The sequence below is a fragment of the Equus przewalskii genome, chromosome 13, assembly GCF_037783145.1.
Source record: "Equus przewalskii isolate Varuska chromosome 13, EquPr2, whole genome shotgun sequence".
Lineage (NCBI taxonomy): Eukaryota > Metazoa > Chordata > Mammalia > Perissodactyla > Equidae > Equus > Equus przewalskii.
Genome location: NC_091843.1, coordinates 8,174,297 through 8,190,000, shown reverse-complemented (window position 1 = coordinate 8,190,000; position 15,704 = coordinate 8,174,297). Strand labels below are relative to the sequence as shown.

The window sequence follows — 15,704 nt, the reverse complement described above, 5'->3', positions numbered from 1 at the left end:
GGTGGTAATGAACTTGTTATTTATTGAGCTGGGGTTTTAAAAAGGAGGAAAACCTTTTTATAGGTTTTATTAGAATGAGGCAGATTATCCTTATTGTAGAGAGAAATAACAATTAAAAACCCAGAATAAAGGCAAAGACAAAGAGAAAAATTGAACTTTTTTTTTTAAAAAAGGCACAAAAACCCTACATACTAAAATTATACACATCAAGTATTGGTCCAATCTTATATCAATCTATTTACAATTAAACAGCACCATGGTTTTCTCACCTAGGTTAGTTAAACATGCCCAGAAGATTGTTATTCAAAGTATATGTTCCTTTAAAATAAAATAAAGTCTTAAGAGAGCCCAAATCCTCAACAAACAAAACAGACCTTTTATCAACCATAGATTATTGATGACATCACCAAGTTTACTTAAGAAAAATAGGCTTGAACACTTTTTTTCCAGTTGACAAACTTTGAGAGACACTATTCAATGCGGCACACAAATTTAAAAAAAAAAGCTTTTTGATGACAGGGGAATTATATTGAAAAACCCTCACATACCTCCACCTCTGTGTACAAAAATACTCCTTTGGAATTAATGCTGCTGTCTCCTCTTGAATTTAGATTCAATTATCAGCAAACCTAAATTAAATGTAGCCACAATCTTTGAAATGACTGCATAAAAAAGGAAGTAGCGAAAGCTCTCAGAAACATGATGTGTTACAATTCCAGATATTATGTCTAGTCAGCCCATAAGAAATTTAATGCCATTTAAATATTACATTTAAACTAATCAGCAGCTTCATTTTGCCATTAAAATTAGTGACGGTGCTTCACATCTGGATGGGTGTGGAGGTGATCATCTCCCAGCTGAGAGCAGCAGAGGCGCCCTCCTGCTCCCACCTTCCCAGCTCATGGGCTCTCGGGGGACAGTGATCACGTGGCAGCCCCCTGCTCACTTACAGAACCAGCTCTGAAAAGGCTCCAAATCAAATACAATCCTTGGCAGCTTTATTCCAGTCATCGGACAGAAGAATCGAGTTATCCCACTGGATCTCTTCAGTCCTTTAATCTCACGTGCAGATGGTTCTGAATTTGCCTCCTGGCTAGGGGAGACGAGAGAGGAAAAGTGCCATCCCCGGCCAGAGGTAGCAGTGAGCTGCAAAGCACGACAGCACAAAGCAACGCCTGATCGTGTGCCTCACGGCTGACGTTTAAGCGACGCCAGTACACCTTTCACTCTAGGGAATTCGGAGTTGAAATTTTCTCTGAAAGACTGAACACAGGCACAGTTCTCCCAGGCACAGACAGAATGGAGGTGTTCTCCACACCCATCCTGCAAGTGGGGGAAGACACAATCCCCCCACGACCCTGCAGAGGGAACAGCTGTACGTGACCCCCTGCCTCCCCTGGCCCAGAATCCATGCAGCTGGGGCAGAGTGAGCTCTGGGAAGTTCCGAGCAGAGTAGGAAGATCAGTGAGGGTATTACATAGCAGTAACCTTCTGAGCCTGGGTATGAAAACAGCTTTGTTATAAAGACATTTCAAAACATCTACGCAGCAAGAGGACAGGAGACTTTTCAACTGACTCTCAGTTGAATATCAGAGATCTGACTCCACCAACTAAATTATTGCCTAGTGTTCCAGAAGAGTGCCTGCCACCAACGTGCTGGAAGGCACCAAAATTTAGTGTGAACGTAAATAAGGAGCTCAACATATGGGGAGGGGCAAAGCAATACTGAAACAATTTGCCAGTCCCTACTCCTTTATGGCTAAATATTAATTGAGCAAAGAATTAAGACCAGAATAGAAGCGAAACTCAAATACCGCTCTTCTCAGTTTCCACTTTAAAGAGCTCACGTTTTCTAACTGTTATTGATGATTTCTGGAATTTCTATTTATTTTTAACTCTGTATTCACAAGGTGCTTGGTGCTGTTCTTCATGGGCGCAACACTCTATTTACAGTCCAAATCATTTAAATACAGCCATTACATTGTTCTCGGGTGTTTTAAAATAAATGGTTATCTATTTCTTAACTGCCTCTCAAATTAGAAATTGTAATTACATGAGTCTCAAAGGCTGGCTCTTTGTGTTTTATTAATTATTTTTGATGGTCTCCATCACAGATGGAATTTTTCACTGGTAATTCCTCAGAACTAAATCTATTCATACGGAATTCAGAGCAGTGAAAATAAACTTCACGCCATAAAGTAGGAAATGAGAACAATAAAAAGGAGCAGGAGGGATGTGGGGACCAGCCCATAGGACCAGTTCAGTTCTCAACTGGTGTTGGGTTTTGCAAAGGCTGGCTCATTATAACCTGTACAACATAGTCCTTTGGGATCTTCAGCTCTTCCAACTTCATTTTGTCGGTGAGAGGTCTGCCAGAAAAGAACCACCGCTGACTGCTCGGTTCCACTCCTTCTGCCGCGTGTAGGCGCCTCTTCATGTGGTATACTGTGTCTGTGCTGCGGACCACAAGTTTGAGGTCTTTGCCAGTGGAAAGGCGCAAACGGAGCTGACATTCATATCCAGAATTGGGTGGCGGCTCAGGAATATCCAGAGTCTCTATGTCGCTCTTTTCCTCTATCATGTTGATTGGTGGTGCCAAGCAATAGACCGGAAGCTGATATCTGTTTCCCAGTTCATCATAGCACTCTGTAAGAGCACCTTCAGAAAGAGAAGATGGGAATGAGTTCACTCTGAATGAATACGGCTTTGTTTATACCTTGCAAAATGCTCAAGCATCTCGTTAGTTTGCCAGTGTAGGGAAAAAAGCATATAAAATAAGACCAATCACTGTCAGCTGATCATCAATGACAATCATCAAGGCTCATGACCAATTATTTGGGTGTTAAACTAATTTTACATTAACCGGGACCCTAGCTCCTGACCCTCACCTCTTCCACGTCATTTCATACCTAATTCATACTTTCATTAAAAGATAAAGGAAAAGAAAGCACACAAAATTCAAATTTACCAATATTATTAATGCTTAGACCAAATTAAGGGAGATTCAAATTACATTGGGATATTTTTTTAAGAAATGAATCAGCCACTTAAAAAAAAAGGGAGGAGGGGACAAAAAACAGATTCCTAAGCCCAATTCACCATAACACACTGTTCCAGAGCTGATTTCTTAGTGCCAAGACTTCCTAAATTGAAGTACTTGGCCAGAAGTCCTTAGTCCAAAGAGATCACAAACTAGAGATGACAAGCTTACCAGCTGCCACTGGCTCATGGCTTATATATGAATCTCATTAGCACAATTACCACAAAAATGACTGAGGTGTTTTATTTAACCCCAATTAGTCAATCTGTTTCAGGGAAGCTATGGGTTAAAAAGAAGGAACAAAAAGGGTATGAAGTTTATAACCAGCTAACTCAGGGGAAGGGAAAAAAGTATTTACAGTTTAAAAGAAGGTATTAACGGCCAACTTCTTTATAAAGCATAAACTACATTATAATTACCAGGACTTCCCTCAGGGAGCTTGAAAGCATACTATTATACTTAACTCACGTTCGTTTTATTGTAAGGTTATTCATAATGCGTCCTTTGCTCAACTGGAACATTAATGTCAGCTGATTATGAATTTGGATAAAAACAGAAACATCTACTATATTCAAAACACTCATACACAGGCTAATGAAGACAGGGAAGGGGACAATGAGAAATGGTTGTCAATGAACAGATGAGCTAATGAGCTGATCTCTGTAGTCACTATCAATAGGCTGAAGATACAGGGTGCTCCAAATGAGACTGGAACAGTCACCAACCCACCATGGGTGCCACTGGCTCTGCCTTCTAAGTGACACAAGATGGGCTGGGGCGAGAATTCAGTCACCAAGCACAACACACATGAATCTCCCATTTCCTCTGTGATTAAAGATCTTGTTCAGCCTCTGTGTTATTCACGAACTAAGGTGAACCTGCTATGACACTGCAGAAATGGATATACTTCAAGCACAGTTGTGATCACCAGTAGTTCCTTACCCTAGTAACCACCATACTGCAGTACCAATATAATTTATCAATAGGAGTGTAAGCTTCACTTTTTATATACTTTATATAGCCTAATCCTGAGGCAAAGAAACTGACCAGTGTCCTTCAGATGGGCTGGCCCATCTCTTTCCACTAGGAAAGAGAAAGTGGCGAGTTCATTAGAGACCCTCGGCTCTCTCAGGAAAACACCTTCCAATCCCTAACCCACTGATCTTGGGTGGGCAGTAGCGTCAGCCTGATAGGTACAAGAGCCCATTTACACAATTGTTCTGCTAGAAAAACAATCACCTAGGGAGGCACCATTCCAAATCATTTCCTTTGGAATCAGGAGACCAAGATGAAATTCTCAGCCTTGTTATCAACTAGCTGTACAACCTGAGCAACATTCTTTATCCTGAAACACCTTTCTCAATCAGCAAAACGAGGCAGGATGAAATTGACCTCCAAAGTGGTTCCCAGGTTTATACAGCTGCTTCATCTTCATGCAGCACCGCCACAGAGAAAACAGCAGGAGTGCAAACCGAAGCAGTCAAACTGAAGCAGAACGACGTCTTGACGGAAAGCCAGCCTACATTTTCAGCTTCCCTAGAAACGAGGACCAGAGTGCCACGGCAGCCTTCTGCCCAGTGCTAAAACAGTAGTGCACACCAAGCTCAAAACAAACGTACAATCTAATAGGCATTTTGGCTCTTCCTAGATCCGAATACTCGCTCCTCCATCACAATGAAAAGCTGCGTCTTTTCCCTTCTGCCCTCAGCCCAGCAAGTCAGGGGTTCAGTCTCCAGATCGCGAATGAGGGAGAATAAAAACCCCGTGGAAGAAGAGCAGCTAGACAGCCTACCTTCTTATCCAGCTCAGGCAGCACTCATTTCTGTGATGCTGGAGATAAGACAGCCAGACTCTGTGTTCCTTGAAAGCCCCTATATTTCAGTATTTGGGGGAAAGCTAACTTGTATTTTATTTAACATTAAGTTTTCTGATTTATTTTTCTCCTCACCTCTGCCTGTCAAATTATAATCTGAGCTATAAATATGATCTAGTTTTAGATTAAACTAAAAACTAAATAGGGGGAAAACTGAGACTATGAAGTCAAATAAGATTTAATTACATTTTTAGGCTATAGTTTCATGGGTTACCCTCTCCCCAACTTAAATATCTGGGATCATAAAATATCAGTAAAAATCATCTTTGTTTACAATATAGCCCATAGCTGAGTATTACCCCAGAAGTACCTATTTGGAGCAGAATGACTCCTCTGTACGCCCAGACTTTTTGGAATAATATACTCCCAATCCTCCAGCATTTAATGGCCCCATGTTTCTTTACTAAAGACAAAACTGCTCTGCTGGTATGATCTACATCATACAACCTCTTTAGGACTGCATAAGAATCACTGGAAAACAACTCTCACATTACACAGGAGTTGCTGCATGAACATTTACTAAACACCTAGAAGTGCTTAGCGCATGTCACTGGCACTGAGGAGAGAAGGTCACAAGAGAGCCAGGACTGTCCTTGACCCCCAAGAACTTACAATAAAATGAGCAGATACAGCACACCCACCAAAGATTCAAGGACAAATTGATACACTGAAAATCAAAGAGAGGAGCTGAGATACCACACAACAGAAACATGATTAGAATTGGTAGAGCTAAGGAGGAGGAATTCCGTAGAAATGGTGTTTTGAGCATGACCAGAATATAAATGAAGGGCATCCCAAGAAATAGGCATGATACAGAAACAAGAATTAGTACAACATAAGTAGGGAATAGCAAGTGGCTTCGCTGAGGTGGAATATAGAATCAATGATGTGCAATTACTAAATAGACAGCAATAGTGAAAATCTGATAGAAGGGTTAGGGGGTTTAGACTTAAGACTACAGGAAATTACTAGAGGTGGCTAACACCGGCGTATGAGTTGTTCATCCCGTAAATATTGAGTGCCTATCAAATGCCGAGCAATGCTGCAGGTGCTAGGGTTATGCTAGTGAACAAGACGAAGCCTAAACATGATTTCATCATTTGTATAAAGGAGGACTGACTGGAATCAGGGGGACCTGCTAAAATGATTGCCTGTCTACAGCAATGGAAAGAACCGGATCTGAGAGAATCAACGGTAACTGGCAGGACCTAATGACAGGTTACATATGATGGAAAGCAAAAAGGAAAAAGAATCACCTAACAAGGAAATGAGCTGACAGAGAATTTAGGGTCACAAGACTCCTTGCTTAGTTTTTTAACTGCTTCAGGTTCGGTGAGATACTTCAATTGAATTATCCACAGGTAACTGAAGCAGCATATTGAGAAAAGAGTACAAGCAGTTTGTAGAGTAATAATCTCAGACGTACACTTAAAAGCAAACACATAAGAGTGCTTACTAGCTCTAAGCACATTACATCGCTTAACATTTCATCCTCACAACAGCCCTCGCAGCTTACGCCTATTATATTCATTTTACAAATGGGAAAATTGAAGCAGAGAGAAGTAACTTGTCCAGGCAGAGACAGGAAGTGACTGAGTGAAATTATCTGGTTCCTGAAAAAGTAAATGTACAACATGGGAATAAGACCACAGGGCTTGGTTCCCGGGTTTGTGATAATGGTTAATGTGAAGGAGGAAACGAGCTTGGGGGAAAAAGGCAGGGATGAAGGCCAAACATGAAATCACAGGCGCAAGAGACGGACAGTCCAAATGCAGCCCAAGAATATGCTTGCCAGTGATGTCAACAAAAGGCCAAAGAAGGAACTGCAAGGTGGGGCAAAAGAAAATGGTGAGTGAGAGAAGTTTCAGTGCTAAGAGGCTACCACATGTAGTGACAAAATGGACAGATTACTGTCACTGTCTCATCTGCGATGTTTAGAGGAACGTGAGAAAAATAGGACATAGTTAGCAAACGGAGTTTTGCTTAAAGAAACCCTGTGTGTTAAAATTAAAAAGGGAAGGAACCCCCCTAAAAGTTGATAATGTAGGGCTTTTTCTACCTTTCCAAAATTACTTTTAGCTGTGTGTGCATTCACACTTTACAAAGGGTTTTAAGCACCGCCCACTGGCCGCTGACGGTGCAGCTCATTTGGCAGTCCTTCACCAGCTCTAAAGATGTTCTAGCCAGGCTTGCTCATGCTGCTCGCCAACATCATCTCTGGAAGGACACTCTTGTCTTTTTTTCCTCCTCCTCACAAACTCATCGCAGGCCTCGAGTCCACGCAGAGACAGATGCCCACTAGGATCAATGACTGCCAGGGCGTTGCCTCCCCAGGTCGGGAAGCCCTGAAAGCTCCTCATGGTGGGAAGAAAGCTGCCAAGACTCCACCTTCTGTTCTGATTTCATAAATCATTTTCTCAAGTTGTTTTTATTTATCTTTGATCTAGATGATTGTCTCAGATGTTCTATTTTTCTTGGTCAACTGTTTTCTATGGCTGTTTTTAATTAGGGTTCAAAATATTTCACAAGAAAATTATAAAGATAAAACTAAATTATATGCCAAATAATAAAAATAGCTTTACTAAATGTCAGAAAGTCTAACACCTTACTTTTCTCAAGCAGTCTTTCAGGTTAAAAAGAAAGAGGTCTTCTTAAGTGTTCAAAGGCCTCACTGCTCACCCTTTATGCTCACTCCTCTAAGACTGCAGCTCAGTCTTAAAATTTTTATCACTTGAAACTTGCATAGCTACATGAACTAATTTATAAAAGTTCAAAGTCAATTTTTGCATAGCTTCTGGGGACATGAAAATGTTATCTTGATTGTGGGAAGGTCTTCAAGGGCGTATATATGTCAAAGCTGATCAAATTGTACGTTTTAAATATGTGCTTTGTAGAGTATGTCAGTATACCTCAATATATTTGAAAATTTTAATATTTAATATTTAAAAGACACCGGCAATCTGATATAGAAAATGCCCTCCCAAAACTAATTAAGTGGACAATGTCCTAGAACTACGAGGCTTTTGTCACACTGGGGGTCTCTTCCAAAGCCTGTGGAAAGGATGTCTTTAGTCCTGACTTCTCTAACTGACCCAGAAGGCATGCAATCTTCCACTTTTCAATGAACGTGAATTCCTACAGCAAAGGAAGGCCTGAACACAGAAGTGAGCTGGGCATGGCTGAAAAGGACAGGAACACTGACATACCAGACAGAACGTAAAGGAATGAAACAGTGGGTCAGGTCTATGACTCAGGCAGCCCACCGCAGAGCCTGACGGAGGAGCAGGGACTGGAGGAGCAACGGCTTTGGAGTCGATCACACCTCACGTGAATTTAGATCCTAATTTTGGACATGTTCAGTCTGCTTCCCCAAGGATTATAGCATCTACCACACCAAGTTGTAAGGATTAAATAATACAACACATGTAAAGTTGCCTTGCACACATAGTGTCCCCAGAAAACACTCAATGTTGGTTCCCTTCTCACACAAGTTTTAAGTCTCAGGACGAGACTTCTGTGGGAGGGCTCACCAAGAGCAATACTGCAAAGGATCAAATGTCATCAAGTGTGAGACCCCTGGTTTTATGCTTCATGGGGTTCTGTACAAACCTGAATCACAATAATGGCAAAAGGGCCATCAAAATTACCCTTCATCCAGATATTATGAGCAGTCTTTCACGACTAACAAATTACAGGCTCTCTTGTGCAAACAATTTGCTGGGGATTACTAATATTAAGCTTATATCTGGTAGTCAGGTTTTAGGAGAAGCAGGGTCAGCTACCTCATCCCACCCAATGAGCTATGAAGACTGGCCTTCAGAAGCACCAACTCTATCATTTCTTCTGGCAGGCAAAGCTGAAAAGTGGCTTAGTCTGTATGTATTGCTAAAGTTGTATGATAGTTAGACTGTGATTAAGAGTTGTGTAACATTTTGCCACATTTCTGAGGGGACACTGATCTTTAATTCCAGCTCTTTAAAAGGGATGGAGGAACAGACCAGAAACACTTGGACATTGTGGTTTACTTGAAGCTGACCTGGCTTTATAGAAGTAGAAGTTGGTGTAGTGCACACCCTGGGACCACATCAGAAATCTGCTTTCCCTCCACCCCCACCACCCAGAACGGCAAAGAAAGGAGGTCTTCCTCAGAGACAAGCCTATTGACTCAAGGACAACCTCCCACCTCAGCTATTTTAGGGCCTTTGTTGCTCTCATTGAAGAAAAAGGGTGACAGCAGCAGAGGAGTGGATGAATTCACATTTCATAACTCCAAATCATGTTTTTTTCTTCGAGGATAGAGAGAGGAAAAGGATATCACATTTAAGTTATGCTTAGTCAGTCATCAGATCCTTTAATAAGGCCCCGTTTCATTTCTAAATACAATAGTCTGGTGAAAATTCTCTGTCTCCCGTGTACATGCAATATCTTCGTGCTTTCATTCCTAAGCTTTATGTTCTTATAGAGACCTTTAAAGGAACGAGAATTCATGGCCGGCGTCCTAATGGGCCTCTAACACACTTAAGGGAAATAGAAACAGGACTTACACATACGCATTTCCTGCCTATTCACGTCTTAGAGAATCCATTTGTTTCTCTTTAGTATTAACAGCAGTACGTCATTTTAAAGTATTCTATATAGTGTGGAAGCCACCCAAAATGTTAGACATGAAATTAACACTGAAGATTACTTGTGCAGTCACTTTATAAGAAAACAGAGATGAAATGACTTGACGGTGTCATCGGGCTGCTTTGTTACTGTTAGATCCAGGCCTTGAGTTCAAGTCCCAATTCCATGACTTACACCTCAAAAAAGTGATGTAACTTCTCTGCAGTTCAGTTTTCTCATCTATTTAAAATGGGGACTGTTGTAGGTGATTATTACAGGCGTAAGAATTAAATGACATCAATTCAAAACATGAGTATTTTATCATCCTTGATTCTCAGTCCAGGTGTTCTTTGCACCGTGTTGGTTCCCTATACAAAGAAATGCTCTATGTATACTGTTCCTAAGTGCCTTAGTTTCAAAAACCGTAAAACGTATTATACATACTTTACTTTATTCACATTTGGGATATTTTGAGATAAGAAAGACCAGGAAAAACGAAAAAAATTCTGGGCAACTCCTTTCCCACCTATATTTTGAAGGTCATTAAAAAAAGGTTTTTTAAGAACTATCTTCTTCTACCTCCCATATCCCTAATCACAAAAAGGGAAAAAGAAACAGGCCTTCAAAAGCCTGGCTGAAGAACTGCCAATATTTAGCCACAAGAAGAATAAAGTTGGAGTTAAGTCTTTAAGGATGAGAAAAGTAGCGTTTGTTAACAGTGAACAGCTACTCATTCTATACAAGGAAGGTGAAGAGGGGAGCTTTTACAGTCGAGTTGCAGGGAGACAGAAAACAGTAATTGTAGACGCTAAAGAAATCAACAACCTTTCTAGAAACTTAGAAGGTAGGGAAAGAGTGCAGGCAATTTTTAAAATCCTTTTTAATCTTCTATATAATAATTCTAAAAAGCATTAAATTTTCATCTTTACAAGATAAACAGATACAGTTTCTGAACAAATGTTAACTGAAAATTACTGAATAATCACTATGAACCAGACTGTGAAAAGTGAAAATAATAACCACTTCTTTTTTACCCTGTTTATGGTAATTAGCTCAAGCCTCTTAATGTATAATCTGGTTTTATTGGCAAAATAATTTATTTAGGAATGTTTTTAGGAATTTTAGGTAATGGCAAAACAACAATCAATCAGAAAAAGAAAATAAGCTCTTTAAGAAATTTAAGACCCTGAGTAAAAAATGCTGTGTATATCATGAAAACTAAAGCTCTTATAGGACAGGGAGGTCATGGAAAAGGAGTACTAGATATCAGAATCATCCTGGAAGCTTTTCCACAATACACCTGTCCATACTAACCTCAATCTTAGCCATAATTTCCAAAGCGAAAAAACATGCACATATATAAAATTCCCAGGTAGTTATGACACCAACTTCCCTCTTAACAATTCCTATTGCCATTGGAGAATAATGAACTAAAGACTTATCATTGATATTAATAGAGAAAGATAATTAAATAAGACAGAATTATTTTGTGCTTGGACAAGGCAAGAATATCAGGAATACGATCAGCTGACTGGAATTGATACAAAAACATAATTATTAATGGAACAACCATATGAAAAAGAAAGGAAGGAGGAAACATGGGGAAAAGGTGTTTTTGTTGTTTCCTTGAAAAACAACTCAGGAAAGAAAGAAACTGTCATCACATAGGAAAAAGGATCATCAACAAATACATAATTTTTGTGCACATAATACTGATACTAAATACAATTTAAATCAAAAAGGACACAATCTTTGTTTATTTTGAGCACACGATCTAAAATAACAGACAACACAAATAACATAAGACATATACAAATAACACTTACAGAGATATTTTCATATAGTTTTCAAACTTTAAAGAACTTTTTATAATACCTATATTGAGAAGATAATATGAATAAGGTTGAGATAACAAAGATTATGAGAAGAGAAGACAGGATGAGATGAAAATAAGAAAAGAGACAGATTTGACTGAAGAAAGCTTAGAAAGGAATGTACGTCCCAGGATCTCTTCAGATTATCAAAATATGATCAATTCAATACTCTTATGGGTAACACTGACAGATGGACATGAAGGGGACAGGGCCGCACCAGGTATGAGACGATGCTAAACTAACCTGGTGTCCAATTAATACATCTACTGTGGGTTTTGAATCAATACAATCTCAAAATTCCATTAGGCATAGTGCTAAGGCAGAGTCACCTGAAAGCCACAGAAAGATGTTACCATCTTTCTGGATGTAGGCAATACATTGAGAAAATGATCAAAATCTATAATCAAATACTCTGGTGCAAAGAATTTACTTGTTAATATCAGAGTTCAATAAATAAAGTCATCAGCACTACCATTTACTAAGTGCTTTTTGGACTATGGTAAACAATTTACACGCATTATCATCACATTTAATCAATACAACCACCTTTTTTTATTTTAAAGTTTGACACCTGAGCTAATAACTGCTACCAATCTTCTCTTTTTTTTTTCCTGCCTTTTCCCCCAACATGCCCCTAGTACATAGTTGTATATTCTAGTTGTGGGTCCTTCTAGTTGTGGCATGTGGGACACCACCTCAGCATGGCCTGACAAGCAGTGCCATGTCTACGCCCAGGATCTGAACCAGCGAAATCCTGGGCCGCTGAAGCAGAGCATGCAAACTTAACCACTCGGCCACGGGGCTGGCCCCTCAACCACCTTTTGAGGTAGGTAGTTACAATCCATATTTTGCAGATGAAACTGAAGGTTACAGAAAAGAAGTGATTTGCCCAAAGTCACATAGCCGTAAGTAATACAAAAGAGGCAGGAAGTAAGGCCAGGTCTGATACCAAAACCTGAGGTAACAATAGCTAAAGCCTATTCAACATTTTAAACTCAAAATACTTTGGAAGCACTTTGGGATGTTTAGGGTTTAACACAACAAAATGTGTCCAAAGTAAACTTTCAAACATGTAATTACACCAAGAAGATGGAAGGGATTTCAGCAACGCCTCTGAGTAGGTCTGGGTAAGTCTGTAACTAAATAGTGAAGTTATAAACTCAGGGTCAGTTAGAGTCCACGACAGAATACAAGTCAAAAGTCCACCCAAGATATTATTGGTAAGTTTCAGATACGAACAACAGAATTCAATCAAGGGTACCAATGACATTAATGCTAATACCCAGAAAGTCATTATACAGCTGTGAAAGAGGAAAGCTCAGACATCAGTTTGATTCTTTCATACTAAAGCAAAAATAATCCTTAAACACAGAGCGGGAGTAGAGGCTCATCCAATATTCTCAAATTTCCAAGAATAATTCTCCCTAATCTGTTGGGTGGTGGGGCTGCCAATAACATTGCTTTTCTTGGCAGTGCACATAGATAAGCAGAAATGAGGGACTGGAGTCTTCAGAGATCTGTGCCTGTACCCGAGAGGATATGCAGGGGCCCCTGCCTTACATGAAACAGAGCTACTTTGCCTCCATGACCTTGTAAATGAGGCCATGGTTTACAGAACACAATCAGATATTCCTATAGGCAACTACGATAAGTACAAAGTAAGGAAGTCAAAATTCCACGTTTTTGGATCTCAGGCTTCTAAATTAAGACTACCACAGATAAACAACTCTTCTTCTCTGCTACTTGCAGGCCTATACAAGTACAAATGTGTTCTGCTTAAAAAATACAGCATACAAGCATTAAAAAGAGAAGGACAACAAAACTATCTGTAAAGGAAGGCCCTTCCCTTTATACTATATAAAGTTAGCATCTGAAGATAAATTATAGAACTGAAAAAGGTAATGGAGCAAGATCATGTCCACCTGAATCACATAAGAGGTAAAGAATGTAGAGACTATCCATGAAAATAGGGACTAAAGAGTCACACTGAAATGGTATTCTGTTACAAATTTTTCAAATGTAGGAGGGGTCATTTTTACACCTGTGTAGAAAAAGTGATCTATATACAGGGGGTGTTCAATAATGTTATTAACACAAGCCCATGATGAAAAGCTTTCATAATAAAGAAGAGGACAGCTGTAAAATATACATTAATAAAAAGTTTCTTGGGGGGGCCTGACCCCGTGGCCTAGTGGTTGAGTTTGGCACATTCCACTTCAGCAGCCTGGGTTCAGTTGCCAGGTGCAGACTTACACCACTCATTGGCGGCCATGCTGTGGCAGGTGACCCACATCTAAAGTGGAGGAAGATTGGCACAGATGTTAGCTCAGGGCCAATCTTCCTCAGCAGGAAAAACAAAGTTTCTTGGAAGCACAGTTAATTCCGAAAATTAAGGGAGATTTGGAAAATTGGGAAAGATTCTCAAATATCTTTTATTTGAAAAAGAGTCAAAGGAAGCCAGCCCTCACAAGTCAGCAGTTAAAGTCTGGCACACTCTGCTTTGGTGGCCTGGGTTCGGTTCCCAGGCATGGAATCACATCATTCGCCTATCAGTAGCCATGCTGTGGCGGCAGCTCACATAGAGGAACCAGAACTTACAAGTATATGCAACTATGTACTGAGGGCTTGCAGGGGTGGGGAGAAGGAGCAAGAACGGTGGAAGATCAGCAACAAATGTTAGCTTAGAGCAAAGCTTCCTCTGTAAAAAAAAAAAAAAAGAGGGAGAGAGAAAGAAAGAAAATTGATCTTTATAAAGACTGATGGAGAGCTTCAACACATGCATAAGAGGGAACAAGACAGGGGAAAGGACAAGAAATTTTTAAAAAAAGAAAAAGAGTCAAAGGACATAAAGCAGATGATTAAACAGTGCAAAGCATTGTTCCTCTGAAATTGTAAACAATTAAAGGAAGATATTGTCAAAGAAACAATGAAGGCCTAATAATGAGAAAACAATGCAAAGGAATACAGGTGATTCTATATGGAGCTTAAGAGACAACTTAGGAAAATACTAACTTGGAAAATTGAAGCAAAAAATTTATAAATACTATAATCTAAAGAACAAAGAATACAAAATTAACACCTAAATCTCAGAATAGCCTGAAAATTTTTTATGTGTTTCTATCTAACCAAGGAGATCAAGCAAGAGGATGTAGACAGGTCCAGCACATACGTGTCCCTGGAAACATTCAAAGCTTTTGGTGGTCCTCAGAGTCACATTTCTAAGAAAGGAGAGTCATTTCTAATAATGCTCAGGGCTACAATCACAGAAAACTGTCCTTAAGAACCTGTGAGACTCACTTCTAAGTTTAAGTTTTGCTCATTATACTAAAAACAGGCTTGATGAGAAAGTATAATGACTAAGGAGCACCCATCCACTGAGGCTCTATAGCTTGAGATCTAAATTTGAGACTACTTTTCTAGTGCTGGTAGGAGACCAGTAATGGAGAAGCTCTAGAAGGGAAAGAGTTGGGGTGGGTTGGGGGAAGGGACCTTGATGGAGAACTCAGTTAATGGAAATTAGAAAATACAGGTTATCAAGCATTCTCTTTCTTGAGACTAAAAATAGTAAAATATATATAAATATAGTAAACATAGGTTTACACAAAGTAAACCCATCTCCAGCTGAAAAATATACAATGAAGAGGAATGCTCCTCTTTGCTACATTAAAAAAAAAGTTAGAATAATGCACAGTAAGACAATGAACACTTCCCGTTTGGTTTCTTGCTATGAGGAATGAGCTGATGGTGGTCCCCTTTGTCCTTGAGGACCACCAAACCTACCATGTGGTAATGTTATGTTTGCACCATCAATGATTGCTTGTGCGAGTTCATGATCATTGCTCTCAAAAGCATGTGCTGCAGCCTTCAAAGCATCCCAAATCTCTTTACGGCCTTCAAAAGCTGGGGCAGTATCCCAAAATTCGTCCCTCTTGCTGCGCAGTTGTCCATCTGTCATCGGATAATCGCTTTTCCATTTGGGTTTCTCCTTTTTCAAAGGCTGGTTACGACCTAAAGCAACTGAGAAGAAAAATAAAAGGCTGACATCAAAACCAAAATTTACACAAGATATATTAAAAGTTACCTGGTCATTCCTCTTTGATTCTTTCATCAAAATTATAGCTACAAGTTGGCCTACTAGCTAATTCTTGCATTCTGAAATTCCCCTAACCTATTTTAGAAGTACAAGAGCAAAGGCAGACATTAGATGGCTCCACCCAAAACTTCCAGTGAAGTTAGTAACTCTTGTCCACACACTATCTGCCTTCTCCAAACGATGATTTAAAAAATTACCTAGAAAAACAGTAATAAGTGT

The 15,704-nt window shown here is 39.7% G+C and overlaps 1 protein-coding gene across 1 annotated transcript in view; it reads right to left on the bottom strand.

Annotated features, from left to right (window-relative positions):
• Positions 1 to 146: 146 nt before the first annotated feature.
• The window catches only part of UBTD2 (ubiquitin domain containing 2), a 56,905-nt gene continuing 41,347 nt past the window's right edge, over positions 147 to 15,704 (bottom strand). The window contains exons 2-3 of the mRNA XM_070570327.1: positions 15,173 to 15,409; positions 147 to 2,658 (exon numbers count right to left, since the gene is read on the bottom strand). Coding sequence (XP_070426428.1) covers positions 2,261 to 2,658; positions 15,173 to 15,409 — 635 coding nt within the window. The 3' untranslated portion in view covers positions 147 to 2,260. The remainder of the gene's footprint in view (positions 2,659 to 15,172; positions 15,410 to 15,704) is intronic.